The 22,634-nt window shown below is 37.6% G+C and overlaps 1 protein-coding gene and 3 long non-coding RNA genes across 6 annotated transcripts in view; 1 reads left to right on the top strand and 3 right to left on the bottom strand.

The window, feature by feature from the left end:
- The window catches only part of LOC106085296 (peroxisomal acyl-coenzyme A oxidase 3), an 84,033-nt gene extending 63,339 nt beyond the window's left edge, over positions 1 to 20,694 (top strand). The window contains exons 1-6 of one of the 3 annotated variants that reach the window (XM_013249493.2): positions 9,383 to 9,467; positions 9,810 to 9,988; positions 10,072 to 10,995; positions 11,060 to 11,185; positions 19,272 to 19,614; positions 19,680 to 20,694. In XM_013249493.2, the coding sequence (XP_013104947.2) occupies positions 9,854 to 9,988; positions 10,072 to 10,995; positions 11,060 to 11,185; positions 19,272 to 19,614; positions 19,680 to 20,230 (2,079 nt within the window). In that variant the 5' untranslated portion in view covers positions 9,383 to 9,467; positions 9,810 to 9,853 and the 3' untranslated portion in view covers positions 20,231 to 20,694. Of the gene's footprint in view, positions 1 to 9,382; positions 9,468 to 9,654; positions 9,733 to 9,809; positions 9,989 to 10,071; positions 10,996 to 11,059; positions 11,186 to 19,271; positions 19,615 to 19,679 lie in introns of those variants that run through there. The other 2 variants (XM_013249494.2, XM_013249492.2) reach the window with 2 other exon arrangements.
- On the bottom strand, positions 417 to 14,377 carry LOC106085297 (uncharacterized). Its single transcript, XR_001220919.2, has 3 exons — positions 14,231 to 14,377; positions 819 to 943; positions 417 to 744 (listed from the first exon to the last, which is right to left on the bottom strand). It is a non-coding gene; the product is annotated as an uncharacterized LOC106085297 (long non-coding RNA).
- Positions 7,645 to 9,017, bottom strand: LOC106085298 (uncharacterized). The gene is made up of 3 exons (XR_001220920.2): positions 8,823 to 9,017; positions 8,662 to 8,749; positions 7,645 to 8,596 (listed from the first exon to the last, which is right to left on the bottom strand). It is a non-coding gene; the product is annotated as an uncharacterized LOC106085298 (long non-coding RNA).
- A 136-nt stretch (positions 20,695 to 20,830) lies between the features above and the next one.
- LOC131995714 (uncharacterized) lies at positions 20,831 to 21,528 on the bottom strand. Its single transcript, XR_009397568.1, has 2 exons — positions 21,440 to 21,528; positions 20,831 to 21,382 (listed from the first exon to the last, which is right to left on the bottom strand). It is a non-coding gene; the product is annotated as an uncharacterized LOC131995714 (long non-coding RNA).
- Positions 21,529 to 22,634: the final 1,106 nt, after the last annotated feature.

The raw sequence follows: 22,634 nt of genomic DNA on the forward strand, positions 1-22,634 counted from the left end.
TTATCAAATTGTTTGCAATTTTTAAATAGCAAACTGTGATGCGTTTCTTACACTCAAGTGACCCAATGGTTGAATGAAATAAAACTACTTTCGAATAAAGTTTAACTTCTTGTTTAGTTAATGTATAAAATATAATAACCATTAACTTCGTTATGGTTTAACGTTAAATAAATGGAACTAAATTATTCTTCATTCAGTGCATAGGATGAACAATCATGACAGATATTTTGAACTGTAATCAACATAATTGATGGAAAAAAATATCCGAAATATTTACTGTGGGGCAATACATCTGAACAAAATTTTGGCTAAATCTCGGCTTCTTTTCCGTTCAGTTTTAACCAGTGCGCATGAAATAATTCATTTAATTGTAAATCCTTTGTTTTATTTTATTAGAATATTTCAAATTTACACACGTTACGAATTTAAATTTCATATATATGTTAACTATTAATATAAAATCGTTCCACATTTAGTTTTCAATGGTTTTGGAAAAATTCCTAAATTAGTCGCATAGGAGTAAGCACCATATTTCCCCAGAGGTTCCGTTACGCCATATCCACAATATTTTATAGACTGTTGAAAAAGAAATGAAAGTGTTCAATATGGATATGTAGTTTTATTTTCAATCTAATACTTATCATCAAAGGTGTGCGTCCATCTGTAATTAATAGTATATATCCTTTGCGTTAAAATATTCCATCGCTGCATAAATAGTGGATCGTGTTTCAATTTTAAAAGTGCCTGCAAACAGAGTTAAATAAAGATCAGTAAAACAATAGAAACTGTTTTGGTTTTTATTAATTGTTAAAACTTACCCAAATACCAGGCCGCTTCACGCTGAGCAGTAGCAATTAGAACTAATTTGTGCTATACCACTGCAGCATATTTAATTTCTTCCCGTAATTAAATTCTGAGACGGAAATGGAAAACATTGTTTGAGCTGAAAGAAGATATGGATATTGTGACTAACCAAATTTACCTTGGTAATTTTATTTCATATATTTGCACTTTTTTTCTTGCTACTGTCCCCGACCTTTCTTGGAAAATAAGTACATCAGACTGAGCGTTTGCGTAGTTTTCAGCTGTTACCTGTGTGCATGTGTTGCTGACGCATTTTCGACGGCGGCACATGCCCATGATGCTTAACTGCACAGTACAGGTATATAGAGGAAAATGTAAAAGGCGGAATTTCCTTCTTAAATAAGAATTTGTGTCAGTAATAAACCTGTAAAAGTTTTTAATGGTATTTTATTTAGGGTTTCTAACATAGATTTACAATTGCATTAAAGCTGTGTTTTATATTACAAAATCTGTCAACCTAAGTTTTCTTCATTTTTCAAGCTAGGGCGAAGATCATAAAATTTTAAAATGGTTGTTTGTTTCTCTTTCGAGACGAGCTAAATGATCGGAGATTGCAAATGAAAAGGAAAGCCAAAGATAGCAACACACAGCAACCACTATGGGATGCGTTTCGTTTTTGGTTAGATGACTTTTGAACCATATTAGGCGTGATGGCTTCAAGGGCCGTGCGTTGGTATGTTGTATTTGAATCGTATTAATTGCGAAAAAGCCTGTATGATACAATTACCATATTAACCACGCTCGACATCCCTGTCTATTAGCTGTACTTTTTGCCAATATATATGGTTTTTTTAAACAAATTTTTAAAATTGTTCGACTATTTTGAACGAATATTTATTCAAATTAAAAAAAAAATGGGTTTGTAGCAAGCTTTGAACTCAACATAACAATATGTTTATGTTGGGTAAATAAAACCGAGAAGAAACTTAGTTAAGTAAAATGACTTCCCAAACCAAAGTTTATGAACTATTTGCCATTAATTACAGATGAGTAAAACTTTGTAAACATTTGCATTTTAATTTAATTTAACCAAATTAGACTAAAATTTGCAAAATTTGCTAATTATTTGGAATAAGTGTTTTACTCTATTTTATGCACACCATTTTTCTGATTGTAAAAGTTAAAATTTGCACAACATTTCCAAATTGCACGTACAATAAGGCGATTATTCAGATTAACAAATTTATGAAGTGCACTTAACTTATTTTGATTTAAAAGTCAATATTTGTAATAGGCGCTAAAAATCTTTAACACGCTAAACGCCTGAGTTCGAGTCCTGACGAGAATATCCGAAAAATTTTCAGCGATGGTTGTTCCCTCCCTATGCAAGCGACATTTGTGAATTTGTATGGCAACCATGAAAAAGAGATGTCGCACTGCGGCATGCAGTTTGTACTCTGCTATAAACCGAAGGTCCCTTGTCATTGAGCTTAAACTTTAATCGGAGAGCACTCATTGATATGTTCCTTGTTCCTTTTGCAAGCAAACACTGTCTCCCTTTCCGTGTTTGTTTGTAATAGTTGTATGTCTTCATTTGGTAGAAACATATGAAGTGGGGTATTTTTATACCCTCCACCATAGGATGGGGGTATACTAATTTCGACATTCTGTTTGTAACTCCTCGAAATATGCGTCTAAGACCCCATAAAGTATATACATTCTTGATCGTTGTGACATTTTAAGTCGAACTAGCCATGTCCGCCCGTCTGTCCGTCCGTCCGTCTGTGTTTCGAAAGCACGCTAAATTTCGAAGGAGTAAAGCTAGTCGCTTGAAATTTTGTACAAATACATGTTATAAGTGTAGGTCGGTTGGGATTGTAAATAGGCCAAATCGGACCATGTTTTGATATAGCTGCCATATAAACCGATCTTGGGTCTTGACTTCTTGAGCCTCTATAGTGCGCAATTCTCGTCCGATTTGACTGAAATTTCGCACATAGTGTTTTGATATCACTTCCAACAACTGTGAGTTTTATGGTCCTAATCGGTCCATAACCTGATATAGCTGCCATATAAACCGATCTTGGGTCTTGACTTCTTGATTTGACTGAAATTTTGCCCATAGTGTTTTGATATCACTTCCAACAACTGTGAGTTTTATGGTCCTAATCGGTCCATAACCTGATATAGCTGCCATATGAACCGATCTTGGGTCTTGACTTCTTGAGCCTCTAGAGAGCGCAGTTCTCATCCGATTTGGCACAAATTTTGTACAACGGCTCCTCCCATGACCTTCAACATGCGTGTGCAATATGGTCAGAATCGATCTATAGCTTGATACAGCTCCCATATAAACCGATCTCCCGATTTCGCTTCTTGAGCCCCGAATCGGACTATAACTTGATATAGCTGCTCCTCCGTCCTTGTTCATTATACTTTGTTTGCCTAAAAACAGATACTGCGCAAAGAACTCGACAGATGCGACCATGGTAGAGGGTATATAAGTTTCAGCCCGGCCGAACTTTGCACGCTCTTACTTGTTCTTTCTTGCTGCGCTACAAATGAAAATACTCTTAAACATAATGGAAACCCAATATGGATCATAACATGTATGTTATATGTATTTTATTAGGCATACGAATTGCGTAACACTCCTAATAAACCCTTTATTTGGATTAAGCTGTCATAAACATGGGTCTGCCTATTAGTTTATCCTTAAACTCAAAATGCTAATTTCCCGTCAAAATAATCTGGCAACCCTTCCACACATCTTACATCTTCTGCCTTCACTCTACTTGGGCGTGCGTTTGGTGAGAATTTGCACAAATACATTTCATAGATGTTGGTCGTTGGGGATTGCAATTTGGTCATATCGGTTCAGATTTGGATTAGACCCCATATAAACCGATTCCCTGTTTTGACATCTTGATCAACTCGATACCACAATTTTCATCCGATTTGGCTGCAATTGGGCACAAAGACTTGCGTTCTGATTTTCAATATCAGTGCCGCGTATGTTCCGAATCTGACTATTAATTTATGTATATAGCTCCCATACAAACCGATCCCCTGTTTTGACTTCTTGATCCCCTAGGAACCTCAATTTTCATCCGATTTGGCTGAAACTTCGCACAAAAACTTCTGCTATGACTTCCAAGTGTGATCCGAAACTGTCTATGTAGTGATATAGCCCCATACAAACGGATCACTGGATTTGACTTCTTGAGCTCCTTAAGGCCTCAATTTTCATCTGATTTGGCTGGAATCTAACACAAAGACTTCTTCTATGACTTTCAGAGTCCGTTCCAAGTATGAACCGAATCGGTATATGTAGTGATATGATTTTTTTAAATACCGGTTTTTTCAGTAAATTTGTTCCCGTAATTTTTCAGTAAAAATTTTCAAGAGAGTAAGCACAACCTATTCTCTCTTTGGCTATTTATTTGAATTCAACAGCTGGTTTTCAAAAAACAGCTTTTGGATATTGTAACTCTCTGTTGGGAAAAAAACCGCCAATAGAAATTTGCAAGCTCTCAATTACCAAACTCCCAATTACCAACTCGCCCTCTCTTCTGCTGGCAAGTAAAGCACGCTAACGACTTCCAGTAACAATTTGTGCAAATTTGTACAAATATTCTAATACACGAGCGCACTTAAAGTGCTTTTAGCGCTAAAAAGATAAACCAGTCAAAATGACTGGTTAGAGATATTTATACCCTACACTTTTGTGGTAACACGCCGAAAGAGACAGATGGACCCATTAATAAGTATACGACTCAATTCAGAATCACTTTCTTTTTGTCCGTCCATGGCAATTTATGTACAAAGTTCAGGACGCAATTTTCATCCCATCATCTTCAAATTTATCACAGGCCTAGAGGCGAAGCCTATTGAAACTGGAAAAATTCGTTTCAGATCTGGGTATAGCTCTCATACATATGTTCATTCTATTTATTTAGACTAATATTGCAATAATGTGGTCTTGTGTATCGTTTTTCAAGAAATGAAGCACTTAGGATTCTCTTTTGACTCTCAATATAGCTGGTGAATTTCAAAGGAATCGGTTCACATGTAGATATAGCTCCCATATAAATGTGTCGCCCTATTTCCACTTCCGAGTAAATATATCACTTTTTGCACTTCTTATGAATACTAAAAATCAAAAATATAGCAAAACCAATTACTTACTTTTAGTTTAATGCTCTTCTAGTTGTCACATTTTTATTATAATTACTAAAAATTTAAAACAGAAAAGTCCCTGAAAAAATAGTACAACAAAATTGGTAAATTAAAAAGTGAATGTGTTAATCAAATTCACATTTTTTATGTGGAAAGAAAGAAAGTACAACGTTTGGATCCTATTTGCAACAAAAATCTCATAGAGAATGGTAAATGGTCCCTTCGAAATACCTGAAGCGGTCCACGTTGAGTTAAATGGCTTACACAAAATTTTAACAGTAGCATGAAACAGAATAACTCTAAAATTAGGGGAAAATATATCAACACTTTCTAGGTTAGGTGTAAGTGGCAGTCTGCCATCAGAATCACTTAGACGTTTTCGTCCATTGTGATACCACAGGAACAGAAGAAGGAAGATGCCTTCTAGTTCCTACCATTGAACCATCCAGATCGCCTTAAAGAGCCCCATAACTTGCGAATGTTCACATCCGCTAAATCAGACAGGTTCTCAAAGAAATGAGAACCAAAAGTGGAACTCCTTCTAACTGCTAATGCGGGACACACACACAGAAGGTGTTCCTTAGTCTCTTCTTCTTCGATGTCCTCACAGCTTCTGCAAAAGTCGTTGCTGGCAACCTTCAGTCTGTAAGCATGTTTTCCGATTAGGCAGTGACCTGTCATGACGGACACAATGACTGAGAAGTCTGTCCTAGCCAATGACAGCAAAGCAGTTGACCTCTTCAAGTCTAGATTAGGCCACATAGTTTTGGAATGCTCACAGGTGTATTTTGAACTATTCAGCCATCTCGTTGAGAGATCTGCGACAGTCGAGGGCGGTTTTTGTGTTCAGAAATACATTCCCCAAGGATTTAATGGCTGTCTGAGAAGATATTTATGCAATTGTCGTAATGACATTATATCTTAGCCATTCCACCACTTCCATAATTGCAAGGATCTCTGCTTGATACACACTCCAGTGGTCGGGTAACCTTTTCGATATGACCAGTTCTAGATCTTTAGAGTACACCCCAAAGCCCTTCTGGTTGTTTAGTTTGGAACCATCCGTATAGAAGTCTAAACGGTTCTATCAAGAATAGTGGTACAGTAATTTTTATCAGAAGGCGGCTCAGGTAGGGTGTAATCCACACTGCCTGGAACATCGCATATTGTATCAAGGATAACACAGTGTCCGTAGCCGCCACAATGTCCAGAGGCATAAGATGTTGCATTAAATTCAGTGCATCAGATGTTGTTGTCCTCAGTACGCCTGTGATGCACAAACAAGCCATCCTATGAATCCGGTTTAGTATTGAGCAGTAGGTGGATTTTTGAAAGCGCCGTCCACCAGACCACAACACCATATTGCATTATAGGTCTGACAACTGCTGTATATACCCAATGCATGACACGCGGTCTAAATTCCCAACATTTGTCAATGGCCCTCTTGCAGGTGTATAGGGTAAGAGTGGCCTTTTTTGCCCTTTCCAAAATGTTGGATTTGAATTTCCTGTCTAGCAAAACACCCAGGTATTTTACGCTTACTGTAAATGGAACATTCTCTCCAACCAAGGAGACAGGTTCCACTGTAAGCAATTTGTATCTCCTGCTGAAAAGAACTACTCCTGTCTTGCACGGATTTATACCCAGACCACTTTTGGTAGCCCACTATAGTAGCTTCCTAAGGTATATCTTCACGAAAATCTTTCGCCTTCGTATGGTAGGGTTTCCCTGTTTTCGGAATGAAGATCAACTTTGTGTCCCTCTATCCCACAGGTATATACGACATTCTGATACATGCAGAGTACATCTCCCTAATCCACGGAACCAGTCTATCAGACACAGCTTGTAATTCAACCGGAAGTACATCATCAGGGCCTGGCGACTTAGAGGAGTCGAAACTTCTTGTCGCCCAAAGGATTTTCTGCTCAGACAAAAGTTCCCTAATGGCCAACACTTTTTAACTTATCTTTAAAAAATAATAGTTTATGAATAAAGTATCAAATACAAACCATTTTCTAAAATTATTGAAAAAGTGCAAAACAGGGTGCATGTACCAATTTTGTTGTACTATCTTTTGGGGGAACTTTTCTTTTCCGACTTCAAACTTTAAATAATAAATATCAAAACGTGATAACTTGAAGAACATTAGACAAAAGTAATTGCTTTTGCTTTATTTTTGATTTTTAGTTGTTGTTGTTCTAGCAGAGTGTTGCCCACTGAGACGGCAGCCCTTGAAGAACTTCATCGGGTCAATCTGATATGTACAACCGGCTGTCATGGAATTGATTTTTAATAATCAAAAGAAGTGTAAGAGCGGTTTTACTTCCCACTGTATTTAATATATTAGGTCTGTGCGCGTACATTTCCAGCAAAATTTGCAGGAGTGTAAGAACAGCCTTTACGCTCTTTTGCTATTTATTTGAATTAAACAGCTGGTTTTCATAAAACGACGCTAGAAATTTCTGCAGGGAAAAAACCTCCAGTATGAATTAGGTCTGTTCGCGCACTTTTCCAGTAAAAATTTGCAGGAAAGTAAGATCCATTTTACTCTCTTTAAAAAATTTGCAAGCAAAGTACGCGAACGACTTCCAGTGAAAATTTGCAGAAAAACAGCTGATTTTTCTTTTGTGTTTTTTTTTTATTTACTTCCTTGGAAAACAATTTAATTAAAATAAAAAATGCTGGCGATACTTGTGAGGTATTTCCCTTAGATAAACGTCAGGGGGAGCCGTTTGTATATCCGTGATCTCCGTGCCACATGACAGCCGTCACAAATTACCGTGCAATCCCATGGCAGGCCGTTGTACGTACCGTATTGGCCCGATGGAGTCTTTCAGTGTACAACAAACTGTTACAACAACAACAATAACCGTGCAATATCTGTGGCGCCAAGTCGCGCAAAGCGCTGGTTCCAGACAGAATTTCTACACTGATGCTGAAGAATCTGGATCTTCCTGGAATCAATTACCTTACAACTTTCCTCAGCCTATCTGAACACTATCATAATACCCGATGTTTCGAAGATGGGCAGTCTGATTCCGCTACTAAAACCTGAAAAGGACACATGTAAGGGAGAGTCGTACAGACCGATCCCCCTTATCTCATCAGTAGCCAAGACGCATGAGGGACTACTCCTCCCGCTCCTCTTGTTGGACAATTTCCATTCGCCGAGCATCAGCATGCATTTCGAAGGCTGCATAGGACTACAACTGCTTTACATACCATCACCGTATACAAAAGTACACTTGGTGTGCTGACAAAAATACCTTGGACTAACCATCTAATGCTTTTGGATATTGTGGCTAGATAAATTGCTACGAACACTTATGTGAGGCTAAGAGAGCTTTCTACTTGCTCATGTGGCGACTACGGACAATTTGTTATCATTGAAGACATCTGTATCCGTTCACAATTGGCAGACTAATTTGCACTAATTTTCACCAATCCCAATGTACGTCACTTTTAACTGCCCAGCCAGACCCACTTAATCCCATGGCGGCATCTTCCCTCCTTAACAAATTCAAAGGAGCGGTGTTAGTTTCACCGTAGCTCTCCGATGAGGATTATTCCATCAAATCGCTTAAGAAATCGATAATTGCTCTTTTCTCGTTATCTGGAAGTATAGAATGTTCTAATTTTTCAAGATTTTCCAAATAATTCCGCAAATTTTGCACTTACCTTCTAATGTAGAACAACTGACTTCAGGTAATATTACAACTTGATTTGTCGAGTTTTCTCAACCTGAACACTAGCTGCTGCCATGAATCTTCATCAAAAGTAAATAAAAATGAAACAAATTTAATAATTACCAATAAACAATATTTTTATTTTTTACTTACCTCTGCCTTTTTGATCCATTTTGGCGTTAGCTTTTGTGTTTGCATGTAACGGCTGCTTTTCATAAAACAGCTGACCTTTACAAAACATCTGTTCAAAGTTGCAAATTTCTGCTGGCAAAAAAAATCCCAGTAGAAATTTGCAGGTACTCTATTTTCTGTCAAAATTTGCTCTCTCTCTCTCTCGCCTTCTTTTCTGCTGGCATATAAACCACGCGAACGACTTCCAGTAACAATTTGTGCAAATTTGCATACATTTTTTAGTACACGAACACGCGAACGACTTCCAGCAACAATTTGTGCAAATTTGCATACATTTTTAAGTACACAAACAGGCTTACAATATGTTGCATGCAATGAAATAATTCGTTGAATTCAAAAACATTCAAATATAAGCCAATGACGTGCTTAGTATGTATGTTTGCTGCCCTTCATGGCGGATAAGCAAGTGTTTATAGACGCGAGAATAGATAAATCAGTGTCGAATAGTGTCCATATTATAACTGTTATACAATGATGTGCGAGTATAACGAGAATGTCGGAATGCAACGGCGACAGTAATTAACTGACGTTGCATTGTTTGTTTTGATAGCAATTGAGCCGCAACATTTGCAATGACACCCACACACACCTTCCAACCATGTGCAAGTGAGTTTACGACAAGTTTGTTGAGTGCTTCTGGTATTTTACTTTAGAGGTTAATGTCGGATTCGATAAAACCCTTTTGAAGTATTTAAATTGCAAACAGAAAAAAAGAAAAACAAAACTTCAACGTTTGAGAATATTTTTAGCGGATTCTATATACATCTTCATTCCTTCACAAGTAACCATCTATCTATTCGTTGGCTTACCGTCTGTAGCCATAATCACATTACTGTGAAGTTGTAAGGTTTCAGGAGAAAGAAGCACTAAGGTTTTGCGAATGGAATCATTCGATGAAGCAAAGCTAATACTGATGTAAAAATTAATAGGTCTTTTTTTCTCACTTAGGTTATTCTCATCGAAGATACGTTTGACATCAGAAATACCACAACATGAGCCAAAGTGTGGACACATCTTTTATACCAGACCTGCCGAAGGGACCTTTGTGTGTCTATCGCAAACGGGTGAATTTCGACTGGAAACGCTTGCGGCTTATCTTCGAAAGGGAGGAGGTTATACGCATCAAGGTAAGCTATTGGTATGTGTACTATGTACGTTTCGCATGTTTTTTACATTCTTCGTATTTCTCAAATCTCTATCCCTATGACAGTACAAAGTTTGGAAAATACTGGAGAATGATCCGTTGTTTTCGCAGCCTATCTCTACTCTGCCCAGCGATCAGCAGAAACGCATATGTGCCATGCAAATGAATCGTATGCGCCAACTAGATTTAGTCCCAAAAGAAGTGGAAGAGCGCTCGTTTGGCGAAAAAACAAAATATCTAATGGGTATTAATGAAGCCTTGCATATTTACTGCCCAAGCTTATCGGTGAAAATTGCTCTGGGGGTCGGCCTTTTTAATAATGCCATACGTGCCATGGGCACAGAAAGGCATATGAAATACTATGAGGCTGCTTGGAATCGTGAGATAGTTACCTGCTTGGCTATTACTGAATTGTCGCATGGCAGTAACACAAAATGTATTCGCACCACCGCCACCTATGATCCCAGCTCGCAGGAGTTCATCATTAATACACCTGATTTCGAAGCGGCCAAGTGTTGGATTGGAAATTTGGGGAAAACTGCTACCGTTGCTATGACATTTGCCAACCTTTACACGCCGGATGGGGTCAACCAGGGTCTGCACGGTTTCCTCATACCCATAAGAGACCCAAAAACCCTGCAAGCGTATCCCGGTGTATTGGTGGGTGATATAGGCGAAAAGGTTGGATTGAATGGCATCGATAATGGGTTTGTTATATTTACGAATTATCGTATACCACGCGAGAATTTGCTCAACCGCACTGGCGATGTGACGCCAGAGGGCAATTACGAGAGTGTATTCTCGGAGCCCGGCAAAGTGCTGGGTTCTGCGTTGGAATCTTTTTCGGCTGGCCGCATAGGTATCATGCAGGAATCCGTCAATACTTTGTCCAGTGCTTCTGTCATAGCGGTGCGTTATGCTGCGCTGAGGAAGCAGTTTGGCCCCGAGAAATCTGGCCCCGAAGTGGCTATTATAGAATATCAACTTCACGTGAGTAGCAGGTGTTAAACATTTCCACCTATTAATAACTGCTCTTTTTCATTTTGCCCAACAGCAATGGAGAATATTCCCTTATTTAGCAGCCTCCTGTGTTTTGAAAATAGCCGTTAACGAGTTAACCAACAAGTATTTGGAAATCATAGAAAAATCTCAAGAAGACTCGAATGGGTTCGAATTATTGGTAAGACATAATTTTAAAATTAGATTTTTTATAAACTCGACATTAATGAAAAAAGTACAAAAACAATCGTGAATGTTGTTGTAGCTACAATATTGTGTGTGGATGTAGCGATCCTTGTCAAGCTCCATATGCAAGCAAACTCGTTCCGGTCCATATGACCGATCGCCACGGGAACGTTATGGCCATTGGTTATTTAAAGGCGCCAATAACTCGCCTTGTCGTAACGAAAATCCTAGGCACTTAGTATTTAAACAAAAGCCACTGCCGTCCGGCCTCTCACTGAGACTCCATTCGAAACCGCTGATTGTCGGCAACTGTAGTTGCAACTACTCCGTACACGAAGCATTCAACTATCCAAAACGACCGGTAGCTCTCAGCCGAGCTTCTAGTGACGACCATGAACACCCCCGGCATGGAATAGCTGCACCACACAGGGATGTAGGGATTGGAAGTGTACTGCAAATAATAAAATGAAGTAAGAGGTACAAAAGTTTTTTTCTAATTTTTTGTGCGGATTTTATTGACACAAAATGTGCCTCGTTTTAAAGTATTTTTGGTTAATGTGGAAGTCACTTTAGAAGCACTCAGAAAGTTTGAGTCACCAGATTCGGCTTCTTTGTTCGATATGGTTTTATGACTACCTGACGTAGTAAAAAAGTAGATTCGAGACAAATTTATGATAAATTTTATCTAATTGTATCTAACTTTACCTAATTGATATACTTTGCTCATATTATAACCAATGGCAGATATGATTGGATCTGACCATATCAATTTTTATACCCTCCACCGTAGGATAGGGGGTATATTCATTTAGTCATTCCGTTTACAACACATCGAAATATCAATTTCCGACCCTACAAAGTATATAAATTTCGGATTGTCGTAAAATTCTAAGACGATTTAATGATCGCCGTGTGTCTGTCGACTGTCCGTCCGTCTGTTGTAATCACTCTACAGCCTTCAAAAATTGAGATATTGAGCTTAAATTTGGCACAGATGCGTCTTTTTGATGCATGCTGGTTAAGTTCTTGAACGGGCCAAATCCGATCATATTTGGGTATAGCTGCTATATAGACCGATCTGCCGATAAAGGGTCTAATGCCTATAAATGCTTTATTTTTTATCCGATTTCGCTGAAATTTGAAACAGTGGGTTATTTTAAGCCTCCCGATATGAGATCTATATATGGTTCAGATCGGACTATATTTGTATATAGCTGCCATATAGACCGATCTCCCGATAAAGGGTCTGAAGCCCGTATAGGTTTATTTTTTAACCGATTTTGTTGAAATTTGAAACAGTGGTTTATTTTAAGCCTTCCGACATGTCACCAAAATATGGATTAGATCGGACTATACTAAGATGTAGCTGCCATGTGGACCGATCTCCCGATAAGGGTCTAAAACCCGTAAAAACTTAATTTTTATGTGCATTTATTGTCCAATTTCGCTAAAATTTGAATCAGTGATTTTTTTAGTCCAAGATATAGAAATTTGAAATAGTGATTTGGTATAAGCCTCCCGACATCCGACCCACATATGAGTGAGATCAAACTTTATATAGCTGTCATATAGACCGATATTCCAATTAAGGGTCTTAATCCCATAAAAAATAGATTTATTGTCTGAAAATATTGCTTGTACATGAGTTCTCGGGACCTGAATAAAATATGATCGAGACCAGCCACTATTAAGATATAAATACGGATATAGTAGTGGAGTTATAATAAATGATTATTATATATTTGTTTAATTTGGTTCAGATCGGTCCAGATTTCGTTATAGGTGTTATTTAGAATGATCTCTCGATTTAAAATCTTGGCCCAATAAAATGCGCATTTCTTTCCGCAGTAACTTATGTTAGGCTTTTCAGCATCCGTGCTCTATGTGGTTCATATCGATTTATATTTGAATATAGCTGCCAAAAAGGACCAATATTTTGTTCTACAAAATTGAACAGTGACTTATATTTATTAGACCACTCGATGTCCGTGCCAAATTTGGGTGTTTAAGTTATCCAATTTTTACCGAATTGTGAAGAAAGGGGGTTTACATATATACCCGAGGTGGTGGATATGCAAAGTGCTTTCGACAGACAGACGGACGGACGGACATGGCTAGATCTCCTTAAAATGTCATGACGATCAGGATTATATATACTTTGTGGAGTCTTAGAAGCATACTTTGAGGTGTTACAATCGGAATGACGAAATTAGTATACCCACACCCTATGGGTGTAGGGTGTAAAAATAGAAAACAAAAACTGAATACTGCCAGACAAGCCATTCAAATCATTTTACTTATCAAGTCAAGCCAAGTTAGTGGTGTCAGGAATTCCCATTGCAGCTGCGAGCCGAACGTCGGGGAGAACGCACAACTGACTGCCTCTCTCTTTCGATATTTTTCGGAGTTCTGATGGTCCGTTGGGGCCCATTTCTGAGTTAAGCGACACTTCCACACTCCCGAAATGAATTAACCAACGATAGAATCGAATTACCGCTAGGAACGAGTCTGTGAGGAGGAATTTCAATGCAAACGCTGAAGGCACGTTTAGTAGCAACAACTTTGCGTCTGCACTGTGTTGTCAAATCGAAAAAACTTGGAAATAATTCTGGAACTTGTGAACCGAAACTTTACAATTTTGAGGTGTTTTCCAATTGGTCACCTCGAATATGTCAAATGTTGAATTGCTTGCCAAATCGCAAAGCACCGATTCCCAAGTTCTTAATACTACCAAGTAGTTACACACGTCTTCCACAAGGCTTCTACATCCTAACCATAAACGTGTGGGAAATAGCTTTAGTTTACTAAAAAGGCTCCCTTTAACGAACACCTTATTTTGGCCATTTGGAACACTTTTTATAACATATTGGTACATTTCTTACTTTCATTATATAAAGAAACATCTTATTAATACAATGTAAAAAAAAAACATGTAAGCTAAGCTCGGCCGGGCCGAATCTTGGTAACCCACCACCATAGATTCAGTTAAAAATTTATGCAAAATAAATTTAGTTGAAGGGCATAATTTTATTCCACATACCAAACTTCTGTCAAACCAGCCAAAATTAAAGCTCCTATGAAACGAACAAAGATGATTGAGAGACCGGTTTACATGGGAGCTGTTAAAAAGTTTTAAAATACTCCGAGGATATTTTCTATAAAATTATGACAACGTTTATTGTTAAGGGTTGAAAGCAGACAAAGAAAAAATTTCAATAGAATACTAGGTATACGTTTGAGGGCTATATCAGGTTCTTGACCGATTTATACCATACTTGGCATAGTTATTAAACATCATGACAGAATATCGCATACCAATTTCAGTCAAATCGGACAAAAATTGCGTGCTCCAGGGGCTCAAATCGGGAGATCGGTTTATATGGGAGCTATATCCAAATCTGAACCAATGTGAATCATTTGCAATCCCCAACGACCTACATCAATATAAGGTATCTGTGCAAAATTTCAAGCGGCTAGCTCTACGCCTTCGACCGCTATCGTGATTTCGACAGACGGACGGACATGGCTAGTTCGACTCAGAACTTGACTTCTTGAGCCTCTAGCGGTCGCATTATTATTCGATTTGGCTGAAATTTTGTACAACGGCTTCTCCCATGACCTTCAACGTGTCAAATATGATCTCAATCGGTTATGATAACCAGATACAGCTCCCATATAAACCGATCTCCCTACTTCTATACCTCTTGAGCCCCAAATACTACTATGGTCTCCAACATTCAATTCAGTTATGGTTCGAATCGGACCATAGCTTGATATAGCTCCAATAACATAGCAATTCTTTTTTTTATTCTTTGTTTGCCTAAAAAAAGATACCGAGAAAAGAGATACCGAACCTATCATGGGTCTTCACTTCTTGATCTTCTAGAGGGCGCAATTTTTATCTGATTTGGCTGAAATTTTGCACATATCGTTTTGTTATGACACCCAACAACTGTGCCTTGTATGGTCCAAATCAGTCCATAACCTGATATAGCTGTCATAAAACCGGTCTTGGGTCTTGACTTCTTGATCTTCTAGAGAGTGCAATTCTTATCCGATTTGGCTGAAAATTTGCACATATCGTTTTCGAATAACATCCAACAACTATGCCAAGTATGGTCTTAATCAGTTTGTAACCTGATATAGCTGCCATATAAACCGATTTTGGGTCTATGCTTCTTGAACTTCTAGTGGGAGCAATTCTTATCCGATTTGGCTAAAATTTTGCACATATCGTTTTGATATGACATCCAACAACCTGATATAGCTGCCATATAAACCGATCTTGGCTCTTGACTTCTTGAACTCCTAGAGGGCGCAATTTTTATTTGATTTGGCTGAAATTTCGCATGATGTATTTCATTATGACTTCCAACAATTGTGCCAAATAAGGTTCAAATCGGTCCATAAACTGATATAGCTCCCATATAAATCGTTCTAGGATCTTAAATTCTTGAGCCTGTAGAGGGGGCATTTTTATTCGATTTGGGTGATATTTTGTACAACGGCTTCACCCATGACCTTTAAAATACGTGTCAAATATCGGTTTATAGCCTGATTCAGCTTCCATATCCGAATCGGACCATAACTTGAAATAGCTCCAATAACATAGCAATTCTTTTTTAATCCTTTGTTTGTGTAAAAAGAGATACCGGGAAAAGAACTGGAAAAATTCAATTAAAACCAGTAAAAGCGTGCTAAGTCTGTATCTTATATACCCTCCTCTATGGATCGCATTTGTCAAGTTCTTTGCTCGGTATCTCTTTATAAGCAAATAGAGAATAATGGATAAGAATTGCTTTTCGTTATAATTTCGGTCATAGCAGACTTCATTGCGCAAAATTTTAGCCAAATCGGATTAGAGTTGCGCCCTCTAGATGCTCAAAAAGTAAAACAAGGAGATCGGTTTATATGGGAGCTATATCAGCGTTTGGACCGATTCAGACCCTATTTAGCACGTATGTTAAAGGTTAAGGATTACTCTAAAGTTACAAGAAGCAAAATCGGGAGATTGGTTTATATGGGAGCTATATAAGGTTATGAACCGATTCAGAAAATATCTGGCACGTTAGGGGTCTCAGAAAAAGTCTCTGTACAAAATTTCAACCAAATCGAGCGGTAAACGCGCTTTTTAGAGGCTCAAATCAAATCGGAGATCGGTTTATATGGCAGCTATATCAGGTTATAGACCGAATTGATCCATGACATAAGAAACACATCCTGCGAATTTTAAGATATAAATTTTAAATTTAAAGAATATATATAATAATTTAATGAATATATATAATTCCGTGAATATTTCGAGGTTTTACAAACGTAATGACGAAATTTGATGAAATTAATCAATTATTGCAATTAAATTTTTAATTGAACAAGTTTTTATTTTCGCGCTTGTTAAGGTGAAGATCATTTTATTTTATAATTTTCATATCTATTTCTCTTTCAAGACGAGCTTATCTAAGATTTTTTTCTATGCATTGGAAAAGTAAAGCCAGAAGATACAACAACACCAACCATAGTGTGACGCGTTTCGACCTCTTGGTTAAGAAAGGTCATCTTCGGATTCCTTTAGGTGTGACGGCTTCAAGGGTTTTACTCATTGCAAAACGTCTCAATGATATAAATACCACAACCAGCTCGTTATCTTGTCTGCTAGCTATTATTTTTCCAGTGCATGTGTTTGTGTGTTGTACACAAAAAAAAAAAGAATAACAAAAATCGATTTCAATCACGAAATCAAATGATCCAATTAATTTGTTAATTGCAACAATTGCTCCAATCACGAAAATGATAATATCAATAATCGTTTTTGGAAAATATGAAGATTCTGCCGAAACAGATATCGCAATAAAGAAAGCCGGTCAAATGCTTTTAAACAACATCACCCAATTTGCCTTATTTTGCAGGTTATTTGCTGTGCTATTCTTTGAATGGAAACAGTGAACGAAATGGAATCTAAATTAAGAATCCAATTAAAAAAATGGTAGAAAATTTTTAATTTTTCAATAATTTGTTTTATGGATCTAATTAAAGAATGATTGAATCTAATTAAAAGATGAATTGAATCAATTAATTTTTTAATTACAAAATTTTTAGTCACAATTGTGATTGAAAAAAAATCACAAAAATTATTTGAATCAATTATTTTTTAATTTGAAAATGGTAAAAATTTCAATCACGACTGTAATTAAAAAATAATGATAGTCAATTAAAAAATTATTTAATCAATTAATTTTTTAATTAAATATAATGCATTTCAATAATTTTTATACCCTCCACCATAAGATGGGGGGTATACTAATTTCGTCATTCTGTTTGTAACTACTCGAAATATTCGTCTGAGACCCCATAAAGTATATATATTCTTGATCGTCGTGACATTTTATGTCGATCTAGCCATGTCCGTCCGTCTGTCCGTCCGTCCGTCCGTCCGTCCGTCTGTCTGTCGAAAGCACGCTAACTTCCGAAGGAGTAAAGCTAGCCGCTTGAAATTTTGCACAAATACTTCTTATTAGTGTAGGTCGGTTGGTATTGTAAATGGGCCATATCGGTCCATGTTTTGATATAGCTGCCATATAAACCGATCTTGGGTCTTGACTTCTTGAGCCTCTAGAGTGCGCAATTCTTATCCGATTGGAACGAAATTTTGCATGACGTGTTTCGCTATGATATCCAACAACTGTGCCAAGTATGGTTCAAATCGGTCTATAACCTGATATAGCTGCCATATAAACCGATCTTGGGTCTTGACTTCTTGAGCCTCTAGCGTGCGCAATTCTTATCCGATCAGAATGAAATTTTGCACAACGTGTTTTGTTCTGATATCCAACAACTGTGCCAAGTATGGTTTAAATCGGCCCATAACCTGATATAGCTGCCATATAAACCGATCTTGGGTCTTGACTTCTTGAGCCTCTAGAGTGCGCAATTCTTATCCGATTGAAATGAAATTTTGCACGACGTGTTTTCTTATTATATCCAACAACTGTGTCAAGTATGGTTCAAATCGGTTCATAACCTGATATAGCTACCATATAAACCGATGTTGGGTCTTGACTTCTTGAGCCTCTAGAGTGCGCAATTCTTATCCGATTGGAATGGAATTTCGCACGACGTGTTTTGTTATGATACCCAACAACTGTGCCAAGTATGGTTCTAATCGGTTCATAACCTGATATAGCTACCATATAAACCGATCTTGGGTCTTGACTTCTTGACCCTCTAGAGGGCACAATTCTTATCCGATTTGAATGAATTTTTGCACGAAGTATTTCGTTATGATATTCAACAACTGTGCCAAGTATGGTTGAAATCGGTCGATAACCTGATATAGCTGTCATATAAACAGATCTGGGGATTTGATTTCTCGAGCTTCTAGAGGGCGCAATTTCTATCCGATTTGGCTGAAATTTTGCATGACGTATTTTATTTTTACTTTCAACAACTGGATCAAATAAGGTTCAAATCGGTTCATAACCTGATATAGCTGCCATATAAACCGATCTGGGATCTTGACTTCTTGACCCCTAGAGGTCGCAATTATTATCCGATATGCCTGAAATTTTGTACGTTGGATCCTCTCATGACCATCAACAAACGTGTTTATTATGGTCTGAATCGGTCTATAGCCCGATACAGATCCCATATAAATCGTTCTCTCTATTTTACTTCGGGAACCCCAATGGGCGCAATTCTTAACGCAACATATAATTTAATTTTGGTCCGAACCGGACCATATCTTGATATCGTTTTAATAGCAGAGTAACTCTTTTCTTATATCCTTTTTTGCCTAAGAAGAGATGCCGGGAAAAGAACTTGACAAATGCGATCCATGGTGGAGGGTATATAAGATTCGGCCCGGCCGAACTTAGCACGCTTTTACTTGTTTTCATTGAAAATGTTTTTGCGATTTTTTTGTGTAGTTATAGACTTGTTTTCAATTAAATTTTTTATTGAAAAAATTATCGCGATATTTTTTCTGTGTATATATAAAAACTTTTTCGAATATATAAAAAACTTTTTTCTTATTGGTTCACTTTAAATTACGACTAAGTACCATTTATCTGTGTAAATTTTTACAGACTCAAGCCGTTTCGGAAATTCATGCAGTTATTTCATCTTCAAAACCAATGATTACTTGGACAGCTCGTGATGCTATACAAGAGGCTAGAGAAGCGTGTGGGGGACATGGATACCTGAAGGCATCTAAACTTGGAGATTTACGTAATGACCATGACCCCTCTCTAACCTACGAAGGAGACAACAATGTCCTCGGACAACAAGCGTCGAATTGGTTACTGAGACAATGGAATGACAACATCGAAAGTCCAGTGGGTACAGCAAATTTCCTAAGAAATCGTGAACAGATTTTGAAACAAAATTGGGAGGATGTAATCAAAGTGTCTTCAGTGGAAACATTTGAATGTAAGTTTGCCTGCATTAACCAATGAGGCCCTGATGGACAATATTGTTTTCCGTTGTATTTTCAGTTGTATTGAAATGCTATGAATGGATGTTATGTCATCTACTGGAAGTCACTTCATCTCGGATCGATAATGATATGAACAGCGGCAGTCATCGATTTACGGCCCGTAACAATTCACAAGTTTATGGTGCTCGCGAAATGTCGATGATATATGCGGAATATTTCTCTTTGTCTCGCTATGTTGAGAGATCCCAACAACCCGATGTCCATGGAGAATATGCGAAAATATTAAAGCTTTTATTTGATGTCTACGCCATGTGGTGTTTAGACAAACACTTGACTACCTTCTATGTGGGAGGTTTCGCCCATGGTTCCAAATTTGCCGATGTAATAAGAACACGTCTTCTAGAAAAATGTGCCGAACTAAAGGATTCCGCTGTATCGGTGGCCGATGCCTTAGCACCTCCTGATTTCGCTTTGAATTCTGTCATTGCAAAATCTGACGGTTTGTTGTATCAGAATCTGAAGAACCAGTTCATGACAACTCCGGGTGCCTTTGAGAGACCACCTTGTTGGCGTGATATTATCATTCCCCAAGTGAATTCTAAACTTTGAATGAAATGCCTTCTGGACTAAAAGAAACAAGTCATTATAGTGTCCTTTGTTTTCAAAATCATTTGAATTTTTTAATTGTAATTAATTAGAACACAAGCAATCTCCAACAACAATACTTACATAGACATACTCCTATTTATATATGTACTTCATAAGATGATCATGATATTCACTCCACATGTGCGTGTGTGTGTGTTTTACTACATTTCATAATGGTCTTCGAACTACTATGATTTACATGTTCTTTAATTTTTACCTCCTGGATTGGTTGTTGACGTACCCACATCAATGTTTGAGGTACAGATAAGAGTTTACCGATTCAGTTATGTAAATGCGAAATGCAATTGTTTAATTGTTATTATTGCCATTTTTGTGCATTTTCTAAGAACCAATTGATGTGTATTAAACTATTTACAATTTTTTGTTAAACTGAGTGTATACATTTAATATTCAAAAACACCAAATATTGTGTACCATCCTTTTATTATCGGCAATATGTGTTGGTGAGTAATGTGAAAGGTGCACTGCACATTTTTCATTTTCTATCGGAGTTCTCAATAAGAGCGCTACAAAAGTTTTTTTTAATAAAACAAAAACTGCTGTGGATATTAATGAAATTCTTTATTTCTGTGAAAGTACGTTCGATGCCATTATATATGGAATTCGATTTTTTTGCATGGCCACCACTGGCACGCTTGTAGAATTCCAGGCGCTGAACCCAATTTTAGACGTTTTCAAGCATAAATCGGCCAATACTGTTGCAATTTCGCGTTCGATATTTGTACGAACTTCATCACTCGTCGCTGGCTTGTTGGCATAGATTCAAGACAAATTTACCCAGGTAGTTTACAGCTGAGTTCAATTTTTTCTCGCGGCGTACGCTATCTGTCAACGAGTTTTAGTTGGGTGTGTGCATTAGAAGCTGTGTTCGGGAACTCAAAAATTTATGCATATTTGCACAACTTTTTACTGGAAGTCGTTCGCGTACTTTATTTGCCAGCAGAAGCGAGCGCGAGAGAGAGAAAGTTTTGACAGTTCGAAAATAGAGAACCTGCAATTTTTTGCCAGCAGAAATTTGCAACTTTGAACAGATGTTTTGTAAAGGGCAGCTGTTTTGGAAAAAGAAACCGATAATGGCTCTTTTCTTGGTGTCTAGAAGGATACAATATTTTAAGATATTCCAAATAATTCTGCAAATTTTGCACTTACAACTTCATTTGGAGTGTTGTCTGTACCTGAACACTGGCTGCTGCCTTGAATCTTCTCTAAATGTAAATAAAAATGAAACAAAATTAAAAAATTTCCAATAAACAATATTTTTATACCCTCCACCATAAGATGGGGGGTATACTAATTTCGTCATTCTGTTTGTAACTACTCGAAATATTCGTCTGAGACCCCATAAAGTATATATATTCTTGATCGTCGTGACATTTTATGTCGATCTAGCCATGTCCGTCCGTCTGTCCGTCCGTCCGTCCGTCCGTCCGTCCGTCTGTCTGTCGAAAGCACGCTAACTTCCGAAGGAGTAAAGCTAGCCGCTTGAAATTTTGCACAAATACTTCTTATTAGTGTAGGTCGGTTGGTATTGTAAATGGGCCATATCGGTCCATGTTTTGATATAGCTGCCATATAAACCGATCTTGGGTCTTGACTTCTTGAGCCTCTAGAGTGCGCAATTCTTATCCGATTGGAACGAAATTTTGCATGACGTGTTTCGCTATGATATCCAACAACTGTGCCAAGTATGGTTCAAATCGGTCTATAACCTGATATAGCTGCCATATAAACCGATCTTGGGTCTTGACTTCTTGAGCCTCTAGCGTGCGCAATTCTTATCCGATCAGAATGAAATTTTGCACAACGTGTTTTGTTCTGATATCCAACAACTGTGCCAAGTATGGTTTAAATCGGCCCATAACCTGATATAGCTGCCATATAAACCGATCTTGGGTCTTGACTTCTTGAGCCTCTAGAGTGCGCAATTCTTATCCGATTGAAATGAAATTTTGCACGACATGTTTTCTTATTATATCCAACAACTGTGTCAAGTATGGTTCAAATCGGTTCATAACCTGATATAGCTACCATATAAACCGATGTTGGGTCTTGACTTCTTGAGCCTCTAGAGTGCGCAATTCTTATCCGATTGGAATGGAATTTCGCACGACGTGTTTTGTTATGATACCCAACAACTGTGCCAAGTATGGTTCTAATCGGTTCATAACCTGATATAGCTACCATATAAACCGATCTTGGGTCTTGACTTCTTGACCCTCTAGAGGGCACAATTCTTATCCGATTTGAATGAATTTTTGCACGAAGTATTTCGTTATGATATCCAACAACTGTGCCAAGTATGGTTGAAATCGGTCGATAACCTGATATAGCTGTCATATAAACA

Source organism: Stomoxys calcitrans, chromosome 3 (assembly GCF_963082655.1).
Source record: "Stomoxys calcitrans chromosome 3, idStoCalc2.1, whole genome shotgun sequence".
Classification (NCBI taxonomy): Eukaryota; Metazoa; Arthropoda; class Insecta; order Diptera; family Muscidae; genus Stomoxys; species Stomoxys calcitrans.